The 20,619-nt window shown below is 42.1% G+C and overlaps 2 protein-coding genes across 4 annotated transcripts in view; one reads left to right on the forward strand and one right to left on the reverse strand.

Annotated features, from left to right (window-relative positions):
• Positions 1-881: 881 nt before the first annotated feature.
• On the forward strand, positions 882-7,909 carry LOC118374567 (heat shock protein beta-7-like). Its single transcript, XM_035761005.2, has 3 exons — positions 882-1,336; positions 6,183-6,340; positions 7,566-7,909. The coding sequence occupies exons 1-3, from the start codon at positions 1,090-1,092 to the stop codon at positions 7,755-7,757; spliced, it is 597 nt and encodes a 198-aa protein (XP_035616898.1). The 5' UTR covers positions 882-1,089; the 3' UTR covers positions 7,758-7,909.
• A 1,300-nt stretch (positions 7,910-9,209) lies between these two features.
• Positions 9,210-20,619, reverse strand: part of LOC118394565 (chloride channel protein 2-like) — a 240,282-nt gene continuing 228,872 nt past the window's right edge. For 2 of the 3 annotated variants that reach the window (XM_052517280.1, XM_052517300.1), the window contains 3 exons: positions 18,828-18,914; positions 12,675-12,912; positions 9,210-12,471 (listed from right to left, as the gene is read on the reverse strand). In XM_052517280.1, coding sequence (XP_052373240.1) covers positions 12,703-12,912; positions 18,828-18,914 — 297 coding nt within the window. In that variant the 3' untranslated portion in view covers positions 9,210-12,471; positions 12,675-12,702. The remainder of the gene's footprint in view (positions 12,472-12,674; positions 12,913-18,827; positions 18,915-20,619) is intronic. The other variant, XM_052517322.1, reaches the window with a different exon arrangement.

The following is a 20,619-nucleotide window of genomic DNA, read 5'->3' on the forward strand; positions in this document are numbered from 1 at the left end:
AGTACTGTCATAACATGCTGGCATAAAGTACTGGCATAACATGCTGGCATAAAGTACTGTCATAACATGCTGGCATAACTTACTGGCATGCCGTACTGGCGTAAAGTGCTGGCATAAAGTACTTGCATAAAGTACTGGCATAACATACTGGCATAAAGTACTTGCATAAAGTACTGGCATAAAGTACTGGCGTAAAGTCTTGGCATAACATACTGGCATAACATGCTGGCATAAAGTACTTGCATAATGTGCTGGCATGAAGTACAAACAAAGTACTGGCATAACATGCTTGCATAAAGTACTGGCATAAAGTACTGGCATTACATGCTGGCGTAAAGTACTGGCATAAAGTACTGGCTTAAAGTACTTGTATGAAGTAACGTGCTGCCATAAAGTACAGACATAATGTTCTGTCCTAAAATGCATACAAAAATCCTAAAGGAATCCTGCAGCAGGACGTACAGAGCGACAGACAAATGATGGTTTAGAAAGCAACGTTAGCACAACGTTCCCACAACCTTCTCAACCTGTTGTTCTCATTCTGTTATCTCTGACCACATACCTAAAACATCTCTGAGTGCACCCCTTGGCTCAGTAATCTCTATGTTACTTTAGAGTTGTGTGCGAGTGTGTGTGTGTGAGAGTGTGAGCGTGTGCGTGCGTGTGCATGTGTGTGTGTGTGCGAGTGTGCGTGCGTGTGTGCGTGTGTGAGTGTAAACTTGCATGCGTGAGGAACACACATCTTATCTCTTTTACCGTTATTCCTGGCTACCATCGCTGGACACACCACCTTGTAAGGAGAAAAGAGGACTACACGTTGGGGCCATAGCATGCCACTTTCCCAGAATGCTTTGGGACTTTGTTAAATTACACCCAAAGACACAGCAGAGTGCTCAGTGTCAATGTCAGTGTGTGTGCAGTGGAAAAAGGGGTTACTGACTTCTGAAGAGTATCTGGGCTGATTCTAAAGAACAACAGAGCCACCAGCTTTGTCTTGGTGTGTTGACAACAATTTAGTAGTAAAATAATCTCACTGAGTTAGTTGTAGTTTCAGTGTGTGTGTGTGTGTTTTAGACACCAATTCTCACCATGGCTCTGACCAGCTCTTCATCCAGTCGTTCCTCCTCTTCTTCGTTCCGCTCGTCAGCCTGCTACAGCAGTTCCAGCACCTACCGGTCAGAGGAGTCTGGCGGTGGGGCGGCGGACCCCCTGTTTGAGCCTTTCCTGGAGGCAGCAGGGGTGGGACCCCAAAGCCTGTTTGGAGAGGAGGGGGATGTGGCCCCCCTGTGTCTGGCCCCCTTCAGCCGACACTGCAAAGACTCTTACGGGCACCCAGGTGAGTGGGGGGTTGTTGGGGTGTGGGGGGAGTTGGGGGTTTGGGTGAATAACATCAATGGTAGGTAGGGGGCAGCAGGTAGGCTAGTGGTTAGAGTGTTGGGCCAGTAACCAAAAGATTGTTAGATTGAATCCCCGAGCTGACAAGGTAAAAATCTGTTATTCTGCCCCTGAACAAGGAAGTTAACCCCTTGTTCCTAGGCCATCATTGTAAATAAGAATTTGTTCTTAACTGACTTGCCTAGTTAAATAAAGGCAACATTTAAAACAGTAAACAGCAGTTAAATTGAGCAGAAGCTATCCAGGGCCAGGCTCCTGCACCTTGGATGAAAGGTAGCCTAGTGGTTATGAGCAGATAAGAGCGCTGGGCCAATAACCAATAGGTTGCTGGTTCAAATCTCCAAGCTGACGAGGTAAAAAAAAATCTGTCGACGTGCCCTTGAGGGACAACAGGGAGGAGCAATTGAATAGTTTAACAATTTTTTAAAACTTGTTAAATAATTTTTTGCCCATCCAAATATGGGTTGACTAGTTATTTTTAACACGCTCAGTTTTCTACCACAAAATGGCGAAAGAGAGATGACTCTTACATGTCCAATATTTCTTTAAAATATATTTTTAACATATTAAAACAAAAGTTCAGTTCAAGTAACAGGGTTCGCCGTTAAAAGGTCAAGATCACTTTTTGTTTTGTTTTACCAATTCTCAATTTCCGATGTAAATGGCATGTTATAGGAGTGTCATGCAATTTCACTTGCTTTTAAGAAACTTAACACAACAGCGATAGACTTCCTCAGGCTTGTTCTGCAGTATGGGGGCCAAGGATAAAACATAGACAAAGGCTCCAAAAACACTTCAATGTGCCTTTTAGGAATGGCAGAGCTCTCATTATGGTGATGAACTGTTGAAGTCAGAAGTTTGCATACACCTTAGCCAAATACATTTAAACTCAGTTTTCAAAACTACTGACATTTAATCCTTGTAAAATTCGCTGTCTTAGGTCAGTTAAGATCGAACAACACTTTATTTTAAGAATGTGAAATGTCAGAGTAATAGTAGAGAGAATGATTTATTTCAGCTTTTATTTCTTTCATCACATTCCCAGTGGGTCAGAAGTTTACATACACTCAATTAGTATTTGGTAGCATTGCCTTGAATTGTTTAACTTGGGTCAAACGTTTCGGGTAGCCTTCCACAAGCTTCACACAATAAATTGGGTAAATTTTGGCCTATTTCTCCTGACAGAGCTGGTGTAACTGAGTCAGGTTTGTAGGCCTCCTTGCTCACACACGCTTTTTCAGTTCCGCCCATACATTTTCTATGGGATTGAGGTCAGGGCTTTGTGATGGCCACTCCAATACCTTGACTTTGTTGTCCTTAAGCCATTTTGCCACAACTTTGGAAGTATGCTTGGGGTCATTGTCCATTTGGAAGACCCATTTGCGACCAAGCCTTAACTTCCTGACTGATGTCTTGAGATGTTGCTTCAATATATCCACATGTCCTTCCTCATGATGTCATCTATTTTGTGAAGTGCACCAGTCCCTCCTGCAGCAAAGCACCCCCACAACATGATGCTGCCACCCCCATGCTTTACGGTTAGGATGGTGTTCTTTGGCTTGCAAGCCTCCCCTTTTCCTCCAAACATAACAATGGTTATTATGGCCAAACAGTTCTATTTTTGTTTCATCAGACCAGAGGACATTTCTCCATGTGCAGTTGCAAACCGTAGTCTGGGTTTTTTATGGCAGTTTTGGAGCAGTGGCTTCTTCCTTGCTGAGCAGCCTTTCAGGTTCTGTTGATATAGGACTTGTTTTACTGTGTATATAGATACTTTTGTACCGGTTTCCTCTAGCATTTTCACAAGGTCCTTTGCTGTTGTTCTGGGATTGATTTGCACTTTTCGCACCAAAGTACGAACATCTCTAGGAGACAGAATGCGTCTCCTTCCTGAGCGGTATGACGGCTGCGTGGTCCCACTGTGTTTATACTTGCGTACTATTGTTTGTACAGATGAATGTGGCACCTTCAGGCGTTTGGAAATTGCTCCCAAGGATGAACCAGACTTGTGGTCGTCTACTTTTTTTTTTCTGAGGTCTTGGCTTATTTCTTTTGATTTCCCCATGATGTCAAGCAAAGAGGCACTGAGTTTGAAGGTAGACCTTGAAAGACATCCCCAGGTAGACCACCAATTGACTCAAATTATGTCAATTAGCCTCTAAAGCCATGACATCATTTTCTGGAATTGTGAATTATATGTGAAATAATCTGTCTATAAATAATAGTTGGAAAATGTACTTGTGTCATGCACAAAGTAGATGTCCTAACCGACTTGTCAAAAGTATAGTTTGTTGACAATACATTTGTGGAGTGGTTGAAAAATGAGTGTTCATGACTTCAACCTAAGTGTATGTAAACTTCTGACTTCAACATGGGCATGCTCACACACAGGCCCCCTATTGCAGAACGAGTCTGAGGAAGTCTATTGTTTGTGGGGTAAGTTTCTAAAAACCATGTGAAATCTCAAAACAAAGTGTTTCTATAACATGTCATTTCGTAAAAATGACGTGGGATATGTCAAAATGCAGATTTCTGGCACTTTTGCAAATCTTTGTTAATATAAAATATCTGATTTATAAAATGTTCCATTTGGTTTATATTACATGGCATTTAATTTAATATAACATACTTTTAAAACACAGTATTGGTGCACAATTTGTACTTGAAATATCAAAAGGCACTGTATTTGTGGAATGACCAAGAAGCTGCTAGAGACTGTGGAAGTTACATGTATTCTGGTAGAAAAGCAGCATCTCAAAGAAGATAATGAATCAGAACAGTGGGAGATGTCTGCCATTGGGCTCCAACCAGTCTCCAGTGTCTTAGCTCAAATGCTTTAATAGGCTATAAGAGGCCTGCCTGAGTGTTGGACAGTGTTGAGGCAGTGAAACTCTATTAGGTGCTAAAATGCCAAAGAGGGAAATTAAAACTAAGGAGCTTCCTCAGAGCCAAACACATACAAAATTATAACGATGGCTTTAAAGACTGTTTATGGACTGTGTGTAGCTACTGGATGTCTAATAACCCAAATCAAAATTATTATTACAAATTATATTGTGAAATATATCATGCTTTTACATTTTTCTCTGTATTACATTGAACATATGTTGTAAATAATAACGTGAATATGTAAAAAGTAAAACATAAAAAAAGAAGAAGTTGACAGCATTTATGAGTAAGTCTTTGGTACCTCTCTGAATGATAACTATTTGACAGATAATATTTATTTTAATACATGTTGACGTCATAGATTAATGGTGCCACCTGTCAATGATTTTAGTCGGAATAATTAGGATTGAAATGGTTTCATTGTCCAGATCCGTTTACACTTGTGAGATATCCAGACACAATGCGTGCCTGACTACCTCCGCAGTTGGGCAGTAAGATCAGATCATAATGTGTCTTTTGATCATCTACACCTGTCTGAAAATATGAGCACAATCAGCATGTTCGCACAACCGGTACAAAGGACGCAGGTTAGCACCGGAGATAAACGGGGCTTGAGTTTGGCTCTATTTTGTGCTGAGGGGTATACTACATACCAGGTCTCAGCGAGGTAACTTTAGTCAACTCTGAGTTAACCTAGTCATATGAAAGTGGCTCACCTTTTGTTCAGGTACATTTCTATGGCAATGAATCCTTCAGAACTAACTTGCTCCAGGGCAGAGCTCTAGAAAGATGCCAGAATTTCTGACTTGGAATTCCGAGTTGGCTGAGACAGTTACTGAGTTCTCAGTTGTCTTGAACGCACTGAAGTCAGAATTCAGAGATTTCCAAGTTCCCAGTTGTTTTGAACGCAGCATAACTCAGGGCTAACTCCATTTATCCTGAATGAAGTGTCTGTGTCTTCATTTGAGGAAGAGGACTGATTACATATTTTGTAGTTGTTTTTTTGTGTGTTTTAAACAAGTTTTCTGTAGTTCTACACATTTTGCCAAGGGGTAGAGAGAACATTTTTGAAGTTTAAAGCTAATTTCCTGCAATTCTACCCATTTTGCCATGATTTATGCCACGTTAATAATATCTGAGTGAGGGTGATCATCAAAATCAATGGGGGCCCACTGGAGGCCAGGCCCCTGGCTACATGTCCCGAGTGCCCGGTCGGTATTCGGCCGTGATTACTACAAGTTTAGATAACTGGCTAGACTAATTTACCAATCGAAAAATGGTTACCTGACATGGTTAATTGAGTGACTGTCAGTGACTGACTAAACAAGAGAAAAACTGCTGATGTACAATCAAATGTTTAACTTACAGTTTGCGTATTCTACTATTCTAACTCTCAACAGTAAATTGAGACCCCAATTTATTTATTTGTATTTTTTTTTTTTATTCGGGGCCCCCTAGTGGCTGGGGGCCCTAAGCGACCGCTTCTGTCGCTTATGACTGGAGCCGGTCCTTCTGACCTAGAATGTGAAGCTAACTGAAGCTGGCTAGCTTTATAAAAGCCTGATTAGATCTAGCTTGCTTCGTAGTATACCACTCAGGTTCTTTCTGGGAATTAAATTAGCTTTATGTTCCAAACAGAATCATTGCTCACTCATGAGCTCGAATGGCCTGTATTCTCCAGTTGTCTCCAAATAAAACTGAAATATATCCTCCCCCAAGAACTGGATAATAAACTTTAAATCAGTCACATTTTCCCTTGATTCCTTTATATATTTTCTCTTGCTATGGTTTATTCTTCACCAAGTTGGTGATGGTAATGAGAACAAGAAAATAAGAATTGAATAAATCAACATATTCAAGTCTCCTCCACTAACTGTTTTGTCTGCACTTCCCTCCAGGCCCAACAAGTGGCACTGTGACAGGTCGTCCTGCCAGTATGGGCATGGTCAGATCGTTGGGGGAAAGTTATTACATGTCAGCTGACGTCAGTCAGTTTGAACCTCATGACATAGTGTTGATGGCCTACAACCACAACATAGTCATCCACGCTGAAAAGGTGAGTGTCTGAAGGTTATCGTGTGTATGTGTGGGTACCCATTAGTGAAAGAGGATGTGTCTGTGTGCACACTGTAGGTACAAATTATAAGTGCAATGATGTGTGTGTGTGCATTGTGTGTCCTGTTTAATGATGTGCTTGATTATTGTGTACTGGGGGATGATGAGGGAGAAGTGTGAATCTCAATGAAGGGTGAGGCTATTGGAGAGCTATATACAGATGCCATACCTTAACTTGAGCCAGTTTGCTACAGCAGAAAAATAAATCAGGCAGGAAATGTGATTTGTTTTGAATATTATAATTAATTTACATTATTTGTAAGGGTTGACACATTTTTGTTAGGGCAAATCAAGGCTGACATTTTAAAATGGAAATTGCAAACTTTAGAAGCCTTCTTAAACCTTGAATGGACTACGAGTTTGTGTTACATGTTGTCCAGGAACATTCCTGCAACAACGGGATGATCAAATTGAGATACAACATCTGTATTTTACGGCTATAGCTGACCATTACTTGTTCTCTATAATCTCACTAGGCCTCCTGCTCTCCCAGCCTTAGCCAGGTGTAAGAAGTTTGTAATCAGTAGTAAATGGCAAAGTGGAGAGAGAGGAAACTGCTGCTGATGGTGTAAGGCAACCATGTCACAGCTCCTCTTTATCAGGCCAGAGAACCACTTAATAAAGCCAACATCCAGTCCTCTCATCCATTCACCATGTAGCCCCAAGGCCCTGCTTAGACAAATACTGCTCTTTGGTCAACCGTTTGTTGTGATTCTCTGCCTGATCTCAGCTCCCCACCATCTTAATATGACCCTGATTCTCACATCAGGAAAAAAAAAAAGACTTCAGCAACAGGACTTTTAAATTATGTGGATTATAATTCATGGACATTTTCCTAGGGGTTGATACATTTTTTTGTTAGGGCAAATCAAGTCTGACATTTTTAAGTGGAAGTTACAAACTTTAGAAGCGTTTTTAAACCTTGAATACACTACAATTTGCATTTCCTGGTACGACAACAGTGATCAAAAGATAGATCTGTATGTACTGACCTCACTGTTTCTCACCTTCATCTCCCTCTTCTCACCATCCCTTCTTCCCTTGATTTATCCTCTCTATTCTATTCTCCCTCTCTTCACCATCTCTCATTTACTCCTCTGCTGGCCCACTTCTATTTCTCTTCCTTCTTCCTCCCTCATTCTCTCACCATACCTTCTCTCCCTCAGGTCTTGGAGGATGGGAGTGTCAGTGATACTTTTACCCATAAGACCCTGCTACCGGAGGACATGGACCCCCTGTCGGTCAGTGGCACACTGACCCCTGAGGGCATGCTGGTGGTCAGTGTCATGAGGATCCCCACTATGGGGGTTATGGAGCCTCCTACACCCCCTGCATACCGCTCTGAGGCACACCTCTGACTTCAGATGGGTTTTTATTTTCACCCTCCAGTTTTATACATAGCATTTGACTACATCACATCTCTTCTATCGTTAAAAAAAATGATTTGATTTCAGTTGATTTTTTATTTGTTTATGGGTTAATGTTGATTTAATAAATGAATCAAAGAGAATGCATTAAAAAAAGGTATCATTAACATTGCACCATATTAAAGTAAGTAACCTGGGGTTTGGTTTGTAACATACACCGCACATCCTGGTCAAAGAAACATTCAGGCCAGGTTACAGATAGACCCCCCACCAAAAAAAAAACTCCATACTGAACACACTGGGTAGACCTGACATAGAGCTCTGTTCATGAATAAGTGACTAGCTATTTCTTGCATATTTCCTGACAATGAATACTTGCCCAGAGCCATAGAGCCAGTAGTATCTTGGATGATAATTGGTCTGACAAGTTTTAAGAGAAGCAAAAAGAAATCTCATGCTTGTCATCCCCTCTCAGCATTCTCCTAGCCTCTCGCTCACACAGTATCAGTCGTAAGTCAGACGGAGTTTAGTTTGCTCAGGGAAACTTTCTTCATAGAGCCCTCTGCACTTTTTTTTGTTGCAGCAATTACATCATTCTGCCTGCTTGACTATGAGTCACAGTTAAAATAGCCCCCCCTTGTATCCTCCTCACTCTCTGCCAATCTGAGGAGACAGACTTTTACTGTGACACCTTCATTTATTATTAATCAATATGAAGTCCACATCGCCTGGGACAGGAGATGAAACTGAAAGTGGTTGTGTTGAGCATGTGTAAAACTGTTCCAAGGACTAGCACCACCACTGTCAAAGAACTAGCACCGGCACCACCACAATACAAATGGCTTGTATGCCAATAAACTACAGAAGATAGGTAAAAAAAAAAAAACGTTTTGTTTTGTACCATTTTCTCTCCATCATACACATACTCTGTCTCTCACACACAGACAGACAGACATGAATAATTGAAATCTCTAACAGGATTGGGCAGTGTTAGGTCTCATCTCAGATTGCAGTGTTGAGTGTTGGTCAGATTTCAGGGATTACAGATTACACGGTGACATAATCCAGAACAAAAAGGCATCAGAGACGGGACTGTTATCTCATCTGGAACAGCAGGGACGGGGCAGTTTAAAACACACCCTACTCTACAGCACAGCTGTCTGGAACACAGACGCTAGGCTCCACAGGGAGAGAGGTATACTTTTCACACCGTAACAAATTAACCCATTTAGCTACAATTAAGCATTTATCTGCCCATTTCAGTACAGATGGCATTTCACTCAGAAAAACAGATTTTTTTAAACAACAAACACAGTCCAGAGGGAAAGAATGAGAGAGCGATAGAAAAACAGAAAGAGAAAAAAACAGTTGCTGTTCTACAGCTTCTGGGAGGAGAGGGGGGATGAGAGAAAAAGAGGGGTGAGGTAAAAGAAGATTCCAGACTCCCATTTGTTAAAAATGTCTTTATTCATCCCTGATATAAAAACTAATTGTGAAAAATAGCACTGGACTTGTTAAACTCTGGCTGGTTTGACCCCAGTGAGTTTCCATAGTGGGCCAATAACACATCATACAGTCCAGAGTCAGACAGAGACAGTACAAGCAGCAGAATCCAGAAATGGCCTGGGACCAAACAGACAGTGTGTGTCATAACATACATATTGTTTAACATTTTTCAATTTCTTTACAAAAATAAGGTTCTTGCATTCATGTCAAGTCATATATTAAAATCTGGTTAGAAAGTGAGATGAACAATCATTATTGCACAAGTTGATTACCTAATCATTCAAATGGAAATAATTAAAAAACTAACAAATTAGATTATTCTATTTTGATTAATACCTATTAATAAATATGCGCCTGCCCTAAAATATCTATCTTGTAGTAAATGATGCCATAGAGAACAGAATGGAAATAAGGATAGAATGACTTCAGAGAAACGCAAAATAATGAAAAACCCATCTGAAAAATACAAACACCAAAGCAAATGAAACGTGCATTTTCTCTGGTCCCTTTGGCAAGCTTGGGGACTTGGGGACTGACAACGGAGAGTTGTCATGGTTGCACACTGTAATTGCACACTGTATATATATATATATATGCAGGGACATGGGTAGTCATCTCTATCCCTTAAAAACTAATTTGCAGAGAAAACCTATCCTACCCCTGTTACCATGCAGGGGCCAAGATGATGTAGGCACTTGTGAAATGACGATGTCATACAGACCACCGAGAACACCCATGGGTCCTTTAAACATTCTATAAACGTTGGTTAAATGTTCCTGTTACCTCAGGTAGTGGGTCTCATTCTGCTAGCGTTATAGTGTTACTTCCATTATACAAATGACATACATAAACATTGTAGAAATGTTGGGTACATGCTGCAAGGCTGGAAAAACATTGAACAGTGGACCTTTTTATAACGATCAGACAGGGAAGAGCAATACGCAACAAAAACTAAAAAGGAGTTGCAGGAAGTTGCAGTTGCATAGATAGCAATGTAGATCAGTTCGATTTTAAATTAACAATCATGTAGTACAGCAATGATGTTAAATCTGTAAACATATAGCAACGTCTTAAATCCACACATTCCCCAAAAAGCCCATCTCCTTTTCCAAAATAAGCCATGATTAAAGCTCATTGTATGAATGAATGCCAATCAAACCTAGATCAAAACTAATGCAATGAGAAAAGATGCAAAATAAGTGAGAATAAAAACATTCAACAAAATAGCCATCAGCATATTGACATTGTCCATTAAAATGATATACACCCAGGGTTACACTTAGAAAGTAACCTATCCAACCCTGTATACACAACAGTGTATTTATCATATATTCTGTTGGTCATAGTTCTAACAATATGAAAACACAGCCTTCAACATGCACTCTTTCATGCAAAGCCATGCTGTCACTCAAGGTGTGTGAGTGTGTCTCTCTGCGTGTGAGGATGGGCATGTCAGTCTGAAAATGTTAGTGTGCGTGTGTGTGTGTCCTCTATTCAATGTGGCAATGAGTAATGAGTCTGAATGTGTATAACCACAGTTAGATACTCTGATCTTGCGTATGTGAGCAGAAATTATGATATTGCTGGGTGAAAACAGTAAATCCAAATAACAACCATTGCAGGTGGAAAGAGTGTTTGACACAGGAAGTGACTCTGCTCAGTCCTTTTCAGAGGCATCAGGCCTTTCAGTGCAAACATCACAAAGGAGGGAGGAAGAAAGAAGCCTCAAAATGACCCCTGCCTGTTAATCAATCAGTGAGAGAGAGAGAGGGAATGAGCGAGTGAGAGACTGAAAGAAAACGAGTAGTGGCCATACTTACTTTTTTTTTTTTACCGACAATTCAATAAGGGAGTGTATGTGATCTGATTGGAAGCTGCACACTGGGCTTGTGCAGTATGGAGCTTATATCACCAATGGTGGGGATGTGAAGTTGGCCAACCAGAAAGCTACCCTGGATTCTATTGAAGAAAACTCCCTAACACAGCAGATTAGATAACAGAAAATGCTTCCATTCTTCCATTCACTCTCCATCTTCCCCCTCTCCTTCTTCCTCTCCTCCTCTCTCCATAGCCCAACATATTCAGTCAGGCTTATTAAGAGCCACATCTAGAGAAAGCCCTCTTCTCTTGGACTGGCTCGTATTAAAACCTGTGTGTGTTTGAGGCCGTGTTTTCTTAAAGGAGTGCACAGCATGTGTGTTGAAGCATGCTGAGAGGTAAATGTTAACACATGCTTTCACCATTCTACAGAATACCTACATACATACTGTACATCTGTTTGCATAGAGTAGACTATTCTCTCACCCAGACTAAAGCACTAATGTAACACAGAAAATAATAGGGGTAGAGGGAGAGGACTGAAAGAAAGAGTGGTGAAGACATCTCCCAATGTGAGACCAGAACAGTATGTGGTTCTCTCTACAGAGGCAAGGTGAAAAAAACCAAGACATTTTATTGTCACATACATACACACCAGATAGTTGCAGGGAAATGTGTTGTTTTACCGGGTCAGCCATAGTAGTACGGCACGCCTGGAGCAAATTAGGGTTAAGTGTTGCTCAAAGATACAGACTTTTCACCTTGTTGCCTCGGGTATTCGAACCAGCGACCTTTCGGTTACTGGCCCAATGCTCTAACCACTAGGTTACTTATTTCCAGGTCACTAAAACAGATGGGAACAAACTAGAACACTGCTGAAATGATAAGACTGAAATGTGTCTGATAAGAAGATTCAAATCACAAAGGAATTAAAGCAGGTGGTTGGTTTCGCTACTTTCTTAGTGTAAATACATACCAACCAATGCGTCCATGCACTCAATACATACACTCACATCCATACCGGTACACAAGACTATCTTCTTGTCACTGTTGAACCGTCTGCATATGGAAGACTGGTCAGACAGAAACGTTTACAGGTCTACAAAATGCAAACAAACTGAACATTTCCTCACCAATACCAAAGTTGGCAAAAAAAAGAAAATGCAATCCCTTTTACAGTCAAAACACATTCTATACATTTTGTTCTGACAAACTTTGTTAAACAGTGACACCTTAACTCCTCTCCCCTCCCTAACACACAGATCTATTCTGTTGTGCCCCCCCCCCCAAGCCTAGTGGAGAGCAGGGTCCAGTCTGTGGTGAGTCAATCCCTCCTCCATAAGAGCTGATTGTAGGGCCCAAAGGCCAACCAGGAGGAGGGCTAAAGGAGAAAGGGATGGAGAGGAAGGTTAGGAGAGGAGTAAGAGGAGAGAACTCTATATTCCAGAATTAAATATTGATCCAAGCTATGAGGTTGCAGCATCGATAGTGGTTTTTAAGTGGGTGGGGGGGGATCAACGCTCATCCTACTCCTCGGTAATATACCTGTCTACATTAACCTGTCCCAATCCCCATCCAATATACCTCTCCCAAAAATCTGTCCCCATCCCCCTCACTGGGACTTCTCGTCAGAGTCGGAGGCCAGGTGCTCCCGGGGGAGGGACATGGATTTGTGACGGTCCCACAGCTTGTGGAGCTCTGTGGCTTCGTTCTCGCTATTGCTGCTGCTGCTGCCGCTGGTGCCACTGTCCCGGAAACTGGACAGAGGGGGGCGCACTTTCACCCCCTTCACTGCCACAGACCCCTCGATGGCCTTCCGCAGCTACAGAGATTATACAGGAAGAATCAGTCAACAAAGGCCAAGAGACTTTCCCAATCCAAAACAGACCACTACCCTGAACACTACGGGTCACAGTTATGGAGTAGCAGTCAATTTGGGATTGAAAATAATTAAGGCTTTGTATCAGAGAGGACAGTTGGGTTAAATGCGGAAGACACATTTCAGTCGAAGGCATTCAGTTGAACAACTGACTAGGTTTCCCCCTTTTGTGTAGACCAAAGCAGAATGGTGAGGTTTAACCATGGCAATATTACAGGTGATAATATAGGGCGTGTGGATCTGCTACCATGGTAATATAGTAGTCTTGGGCCATATACCGGGGTATTTGGAAATGGCTATGGGATGCTTTTTCATTACAGTCAATACCGTTGAAACTATTTATTTGAAGTAATACTTTTTTTCCTTCATATTTCTAGTTACTTGTTAAGCAAATACCTGCAGTCAACTTATGCAATATGTTAAGAGATAACGATTGCGTTTCTCATTTCACCGGTCACAGTTTTTCATTATGAAGCTTACCGGTTGTTCCGTTTACTTTACGAGTACACAACGACAAGAGTCACTCTCTGCTGTGCAACATGCACCAGATGATCTAGTTACAGTAGGGAATTCACAACTAAATGTTTGCCAGCTAGATATCTTATAAATATGAAGTGTCTAAAATGTGTTAAATGCTCTGCAGTTGTGCACTTGGTTTGCTAATTTAGTAGCTAGTTAGCTTTTTCCAAAATCAAGCTTCCCAAATCAAATTGTATTTGTCACATGCGCCGAATACAACAGGTGTAGAACTTACTGTGAAATGCTTACTTACAAACCCTTAACCAACAAATCAGTTAAGAAAATATAAAAGTAACACAATAGAATAATAATAAGACTATATACAGAGGGTACCGGTACCGAGTCAATGTGCGGGGATACAGGTTAGTTGAAGTAATTTGTACATGAGGGCAGGGGTAAAGGGACTATGCATACATAATAAACAGCGAGTAGCAGCAGTGTAAAAACAAAGAAGGGGGGTGTCAATGGAAATAGTCTGGTTGGCCATTTGATTAATTGTTCAGCAGTCTTGCCCTGCGGAAGCAGAGAGAACAGTCTATGACTTGAGTGACCAGAGTCTTTGATAATTTTTCCTTCCTCTGACACAGCCTAGTATATATAGTACCAGTCAAACGTTTGGACACAACTTCTCATTCAAAGGTTTTTCTTAATTTGGACTATTTTCTACATTGTAGAATAATAGTGAAGACAGCAAAACAATGAAATAACACATATAGTAACCAAAAAAGGGCTCTGTTCTAGGCCCTCTCCTATTCTCTCTATACACCAAGTCACTTGGCTCTGTCATAACCTCACATGGTCTCTCCTATCATTGCTATGCAGACGACACACAATTAATCTTCTCCTTTCCCCCTTCTGATGACCAGGTGGCGAATCGCATCTCTGCATGTCTGGCAGACATATCAGTGTGGATGACGGATCACCACCTCAAGCTGAACCTCGGCAAGACGGAGCTGCTCTTCCTCCCGGGGAAGGACTGCCCGTTCCATGATCTCGCCATCACGGTTGACAACTCCATTGTGTCCTCCTCCCAGAGCGCTAAGAACCTTGGCGTGATCCTGGACAACACCCTGTCGTTCTCAACTAACATCAAGGCGGTGGCCCGTTCCTGTAGGTTCATGCTCTACAACATCCGCAGAGTACGACCCTGCCTCACACAGGAAGCGGCGCAGGTCCTAATCCAGGCACTTGTCATCTCCCGTCTGGATTACTGCAACTCGCTGTTGGCTGGGCTCCCTGCCTGTGCCATTAAACCCCTACAACTCATCCAGAACGCTGCAGCCCGTCTGGTGTTCAACCTTCCCAAGTTCTCTCACGTCACCCCGCTCCTCCGCTCTCTCCACTGGCTTCCAGTTGAAGCTCGCATCCGCTACAAGACCATGGTGCTTGCCTACGGAGCTGTGAGGGGAACGGCACCTCAGTACCTCCAGGCTCTGATCAGGCCCTACACCCAAACAAGGGCACTGCGTTCATCCACCTCTGGCCTGCTCGCCTCCCTACCACTGAGGAAGTAAAGTTCCCGCTCAGCCCAGTCAAAACTGTTCGCTGCTCTGGCCCCCCAATGGTGGAACAAACTCCCTCACGACGCCAGGACAGCGGAGTCAATCACCACCTCCCGGAGACACCTGAAACCCCACCTCTTTAAGGAATACCTAGGATAGGATAAGTAATCCTTCTCACCCCCCCCCCTAAAAGATTTAGATGCACTATTGTAAAGTGGCTGTTCCACTGGATGTCATAAGGTGAATGCACCAATTTGTAAGTCGCTCTGGATAAGAGCGTCTGCTAAATGACTTAAATGTAACTATACATTCATGTACATACTATCTCAATTGGCCCGACCAACGAGTGCTCCTGCACATTGGCTAACCGGTCTATCTGCATTGTGTCCCGCCACCCACCACCAGCCAACCCCTCTTTTACGTTACTGCTACTCTCTGTTCATCATATATGCAGTCACTTTAACCATATCTACATGTACATACTACCTCAATCAGCCTGACTAACCAGTGTCTGTATGTAGCCTTGCTACTTTTATAGCCTCGCTACTGTCTTTTTACTGTTGTTTTTATTTCTTTACTTACCTATTGTTCACCTAATACCTTTTTTGCACTATTGGTTAGAGCCTGTAAGTAAGCATTTCACTGTAAACTTTGATTTGATTTGTGTGGTTCCCACCGTGAAGCATGGAGGAGGTGGTGTGATGGTGATTTGCTGGTGACACTTGTTAGTGATTTATTTAGAATTCAAGGCACACTTAACCAGCATGGCTACCACAGCATTCTGCAGCGATACGCCATCCCATCTGGTTTGTGGTTAGTGGGACTATAATTTGTTTTACAACAGGACAACCCTGTGTAAGGGTTATTTGACTAAGAAGGAGTAGGTGTGTCCAACATTTTGACTGGTACTGTAGGTCCTACATGGCAGGAAGCTTGGTCCCAGTGATGTACACACTACCCTCTGTAGCACCTTACGGTCAGATGCCGAGCAGTTGCCATACCAGGCGATGATGCAACCAGTCAGGATGCTATCGTAGTGCAGCTGTAGAACTTTGAGGATCTGGGTACCCATGCCATGTCTCCTGAGGGGGAAAAAAGTTTGCCGTACCCTCTTCACAACTTTCCTGATGTGTTTGAACCATGTTAGGTTGTTGGTGATGTGGACACCAAGGAACTCTCGACCCGCTCCACTACAGTCCTGTCGATGTGAATGGGGGCCCTCATTTTCCTGTAGTCCACAATCTTCTCCTTTGATGCTCTTTGTTCTTTGCAGTCTAATATTTGTCTGGTCTGTGCAGCAAAATCTGAATAGCATATTTTTGTTACTAGAATAACCTTATGGGCTGGGTTGTCTGTCCTGCAAATACGTTAGGTCAGAGACTAAAGTATTTGTTAGCATTTAGTTAGCATTCTCTATGGGATTTGACATGTACTTGTTAGCATTTCTAACCTTCGGATTACAAAAGCTCAGTGTGGTTTGAAAATTGCTCCCCTTGTGTTCAGTGCAGGTATTACTGAATATCCTGGTATTGCACAATGTCAGTATGAAGATATGACAATATGCATACTGCCCAAGCCTATAATAAAGTAAAAATGACCACATTTTATGGTTATGGAAGTCAACATTTATCACCCCTAACAATAGCCCTGATCAGATGTCATGCCACACACTCCATCCCTATCCTTCCCCAACCATGACAGACATCTTACCAACAGCTGTTTCTAAACACACACAAACACAGCCTCCCCTGTATATCTAGTTATTAGGAGGTATAAGGAGAGCTGAGCTACAGCAGTACTGTGTGACAGAGAAAGTACTGCTGCATTTGACCCTGCTGGTCATCGATGAACATTTGAACATCTTGAAGAACAATCTGGCCTTAAATGGCCATGTACTCTTATAATCTCCACCCGGCACAGCCAGAAGAGGACTGGCCACCCCTCAGAGCCTGGTTCCTCCTCCTTTCTAGGTTCCTGTCTTTCTAGGGAGTTTTTCCTGGCCACTGTGCTTCTACATCTGCATTGCTTGCTGTTTGGGGTTTTAGGCTGGGTTTCTGTACAGCACTTTGTGACAACTGCTGATGTACAAAGAGCTTTATAAATATATTTGATTGATTGATTGAAGAAGCAAGGCGAGGAGACGAGGCAAGGAGAAGCTCGTCTCACTGCTGTTTTTGTCTGCTTGTCTAACACCAAACAAAAGGCCTAAATGTCAGCCAGTGGAACAACACTGTGCTTAGCAACAATCTCCTGTTTCCTAGCCAATTTACAAAGACTGTGTGCTTCTGCCTGTTTTGTTTGTGAAGAGAGAGCAAGAGAGAAATAACAAGAGACAGTGAGAGGAGAGACTGCAAGGAACATTAACCAGTAATTCGTCTTGCTGTCTGTCACCAATTGAAGGGCCGGAAAGAGCAGAGCTCATTAATGCTGACTGTGTGTGATGGTGGTGACCGTTCCCTTTGAGTCAGTCAACTTCGGTACAACACAAAGTCACAAGGACAATGAAATCTGTCGGGGTCAGGATTCCATTTTCTCACAGTATTTTGTACCGACGTTGAATGAAAGGAGAACGTAACGTTATGACTATAACTACTGTTCCCTGAAGGAGGGAAACGAGGTACAGCACCTGTTTGTCCCCACAACACATGTTCCTGGGCGTTGAATGAAAAGAGAACGTAACGTTATGACTATAACTACTATTCCCTGAAGGAGGGAAACGAGGTACAGCACCTGTTTGTCCCCACACCACATGTTCCTGGGCGTTGAATGAAAAGAGAACGTAACGTTATGACTATAACTACTGTTCCCTGAAGGAGGGAAACGAGGTACAGCACCTGTTTGTCCCCACAACACATGTTCCTGGGCGTTGAATGAAAAGAGAACGTAACATTATGACTATAACTACTGTTCCCTGAAGGAGGGAAACGAGGTACAGCACCTGTTTGTCCCCACAACACATGTTCCTGGGCGTTGAATGAAAAGAGAACGTAACGTTATGACTATAACTACTGTTCCCTGAAGGAGGGAAACGAGGTACAGCACCTGTTTGTCCCCACACCACATGTTCCTGGGCGTTGAATGAAAAGAGAACGTAACGTTATGACTATAACTACTATTCCCTGAAGGAGGGAAACGAGGTACAGCACCTGTTTGTCCCCACACCACATGTTCCTGGGCGTTGAATGAAAAGAGAACGTAACGTTATGACTATAACTACTGTTCCCTGAAGGAGGGAAACGAGGTACAGCACCTGTTTGTCCCCACAACACATGTTCCTGGGCGTTGAATGAAAAGAGAACGTAACGTTATGACTATAACTACTATTCCCTGAAGGAGGGAAACGAGGTACAGCACCTGTTTGTCCCCACACCACATGTTCCTGGGTGTTGAATGAAAAGAGAACATAACGTTATGACTATAACTACTATTCCCTGAAGGAGGGAAACGAGGTACAGCACCTGTTTGTCCCCACACCACATGTTCCTGGGCTCGGTGAAAAGCAGTATTAAATTGAAGGAATAAATCCGAGCCTCACGCTTATCACCTGTGGAAGGCGGGGCTTTCATTGGCCTTCTCAGGCCTGATTTTAGTTCATTCAACCAAAGTTGCAAGAGAGTGAATCCCCCATAGTATGTTGTACTGATATTTCCCTCCTTCAGTGAACAGTAGTTACAGTCATAACGTCATGATATGCTGATGATTGTGACAGTGAGAAAGATGACGATGATGGAGAGGTCTATGACAATGGTGGCTGTTGTGATGTTGTAATCGATGATGATGATGGGACAGTGACATGTTGATTGATGTGCACAACCCCAGGTGATCTGTGTCACTCACCTCTTTGAGGGACACCACTCCGATGAGTCGTCCAATGCTGGTGACGTAGGCATGGTCCAACCCCAGCAGAGAAAAGATGGTGTGGGTCTGGGGACAAGAGAACAATACACTTAGAACCCACATCCAGAACAGAACCAACTGCTAGAACACTTAGAACCAATATATAGAACAGCTAGAACTGTTAGAATCAATATCTAGAACTCTTAGAAAGAACATTTAGAATACTTGGAACAAACAACTTAAACTGGTAGAACCAACATCTAGAACACAACCAACCATATATTTCCTTTTGACACTCCTTTATAGACATGGCGTCCTGTGAAAATCTTAGAGAAGCTATTAAACTACAGCACTTAGTGCATTAGAACAGTCAGCTCAGTGGTCACTGGAGACCTGAATGGTGTACAAGCTCCTTCCTCATTCAACTAATGAAGTAAATAAGCAAGTCATCAAAAGTAATCACCTTGATTAGCCTAATCGGGTGTTTGAGCACCACTGAGCTAGATTGTTGTGAAAGGTACAACATCCCTATTGATACTGTAAGCTGCTATAACCTCAAGTGAACCACACAGACAGCAGCTTGAGCCTAAACCCAAATCACAGGAAATAGAATAACCTTATTGTTATTTAAATATTTAATGCAATAGGAGTTAACCATTACAATGTTCCAGGAAACAAACACATAAAACAGCATGGAATACACATCACCCAGACTGATAGACGCAAGAGAACAAACACCAATGTTTATAAGTCTCTCTCACACAAACACACACACAGACAATCTGGGACAAAAATGAATATGACAATAAATTGTCTGAATTGATGCAATAACGATAAATATGACATGGTGCTCACAGTGAAAAGAAAATATCATTTAAAAAAGGTCCAATGCATCAGTTTTTTTTCTGGGTAACAATTAGGTATCTTACTGTGATTGTTTTCAATTTTTAAAAAATGTTTAAAAAAAAGAAACAAAAATTGCTTCTGAGCAAAGAGCAATTTATCAAGTTTTGCTAGGAATGTTTGGGAATTGGGAGGGGAAAACTGACCACTTCCTGTTATTGGCAGAGGTTTTGAAAAGTTTTCACTAGGCAGGACGAAACTCCATCCCAAATTTCAAGGGCTTTTCGGAAAATATTACTCCTACCTCATAGTATGTACAGTATATGTATACATACAGTACCGGTCAAATGTGTGGACACATCTACTCATTCAAGGGTTGGTCATTATAATTACTATTTTCTACATGGTAGAATAATAGTAAAGACATCAAAACTATGAAATAACACATATCATGTAGTATCATGTAGTAACTAAAAAATATTTGATATATTTGAGATTCTTCAAAGTAGCAACCCTTTGCCTTGATGACAGCTTTGCACACTCTTGGCATTCTCTCAACCAGCTTCATGAGGAATGCTTTTCCAAAGGTCTTGAAGGAGTTCCCACATATGCTGAGCACTTACGGTGGGAACCAAACATGCAGAGATCATCCGTTCACCTACTCTGTGTCTCACAAAGACACGGCGGTTGTAACCAAAAATCTCTCATTTGGACTCATCAGACAAAGGAAAGATTTCCACCGGCCTAATGTCCATTGCTCGTGTTTCTTGGCCCAAGCAAGTCTCTTCTTCTTATTGGTGTTCTTGAGTAGTGGTTTCTTTGCAGCTATTCGACCATGAAGGCCTGAGTCACACAGTCTCTGCTGAACAGTTGAGATGTGTCTGTTACTTTTATTTGCATTTATTTGGGCTGCAATCTGAGGTGCAGTTAACTCTAATAAATGTATCCT

Source organism: Oncorhynchus keta, chromosome 1 (genome assembly GCF_023373465.1).
Source record: "Oncorhynchus keta strain PuntledgeMale-10-30-2019 chromosome 1, Oket_V2, whole genome shotgun sequence".
Lineage (NCBI taxonomy): Eukaryota > Metazoa > Chordata > Actinopteri > Salmoniformes > Salmonidae > Oncorhynchus > Oncorhynchus keta.

What these genes read in the sequence shown, in the direction of transcription:
- LOC118374567 (XM_035761005.2), top strand. Translation starts at nt 1,090, where the DNA reads ATGGCTCTGACCAGCTCTTCATCCAGTCGTTCCTCCTCTTCTTCGTTC. An exon ending in AGACTCTTACGGGCACCCAG is followed by an intron (nt 1,337 to 6,182) that starts GTGAGTGGGGGG and finishes ACTTCCCTCCAG; the next exon opens with GCCCAACAAGTGGCACTGTG. An exon ending in TAGTCATCCACGCTGAAAAG is followed by an intron (nt 6,341 to 7,565) that starts GTGAGTGTCTGA and finishes TCTCTCCCTCAG; the next exon opens with GTCTTGGAGGATGGGAGTGT.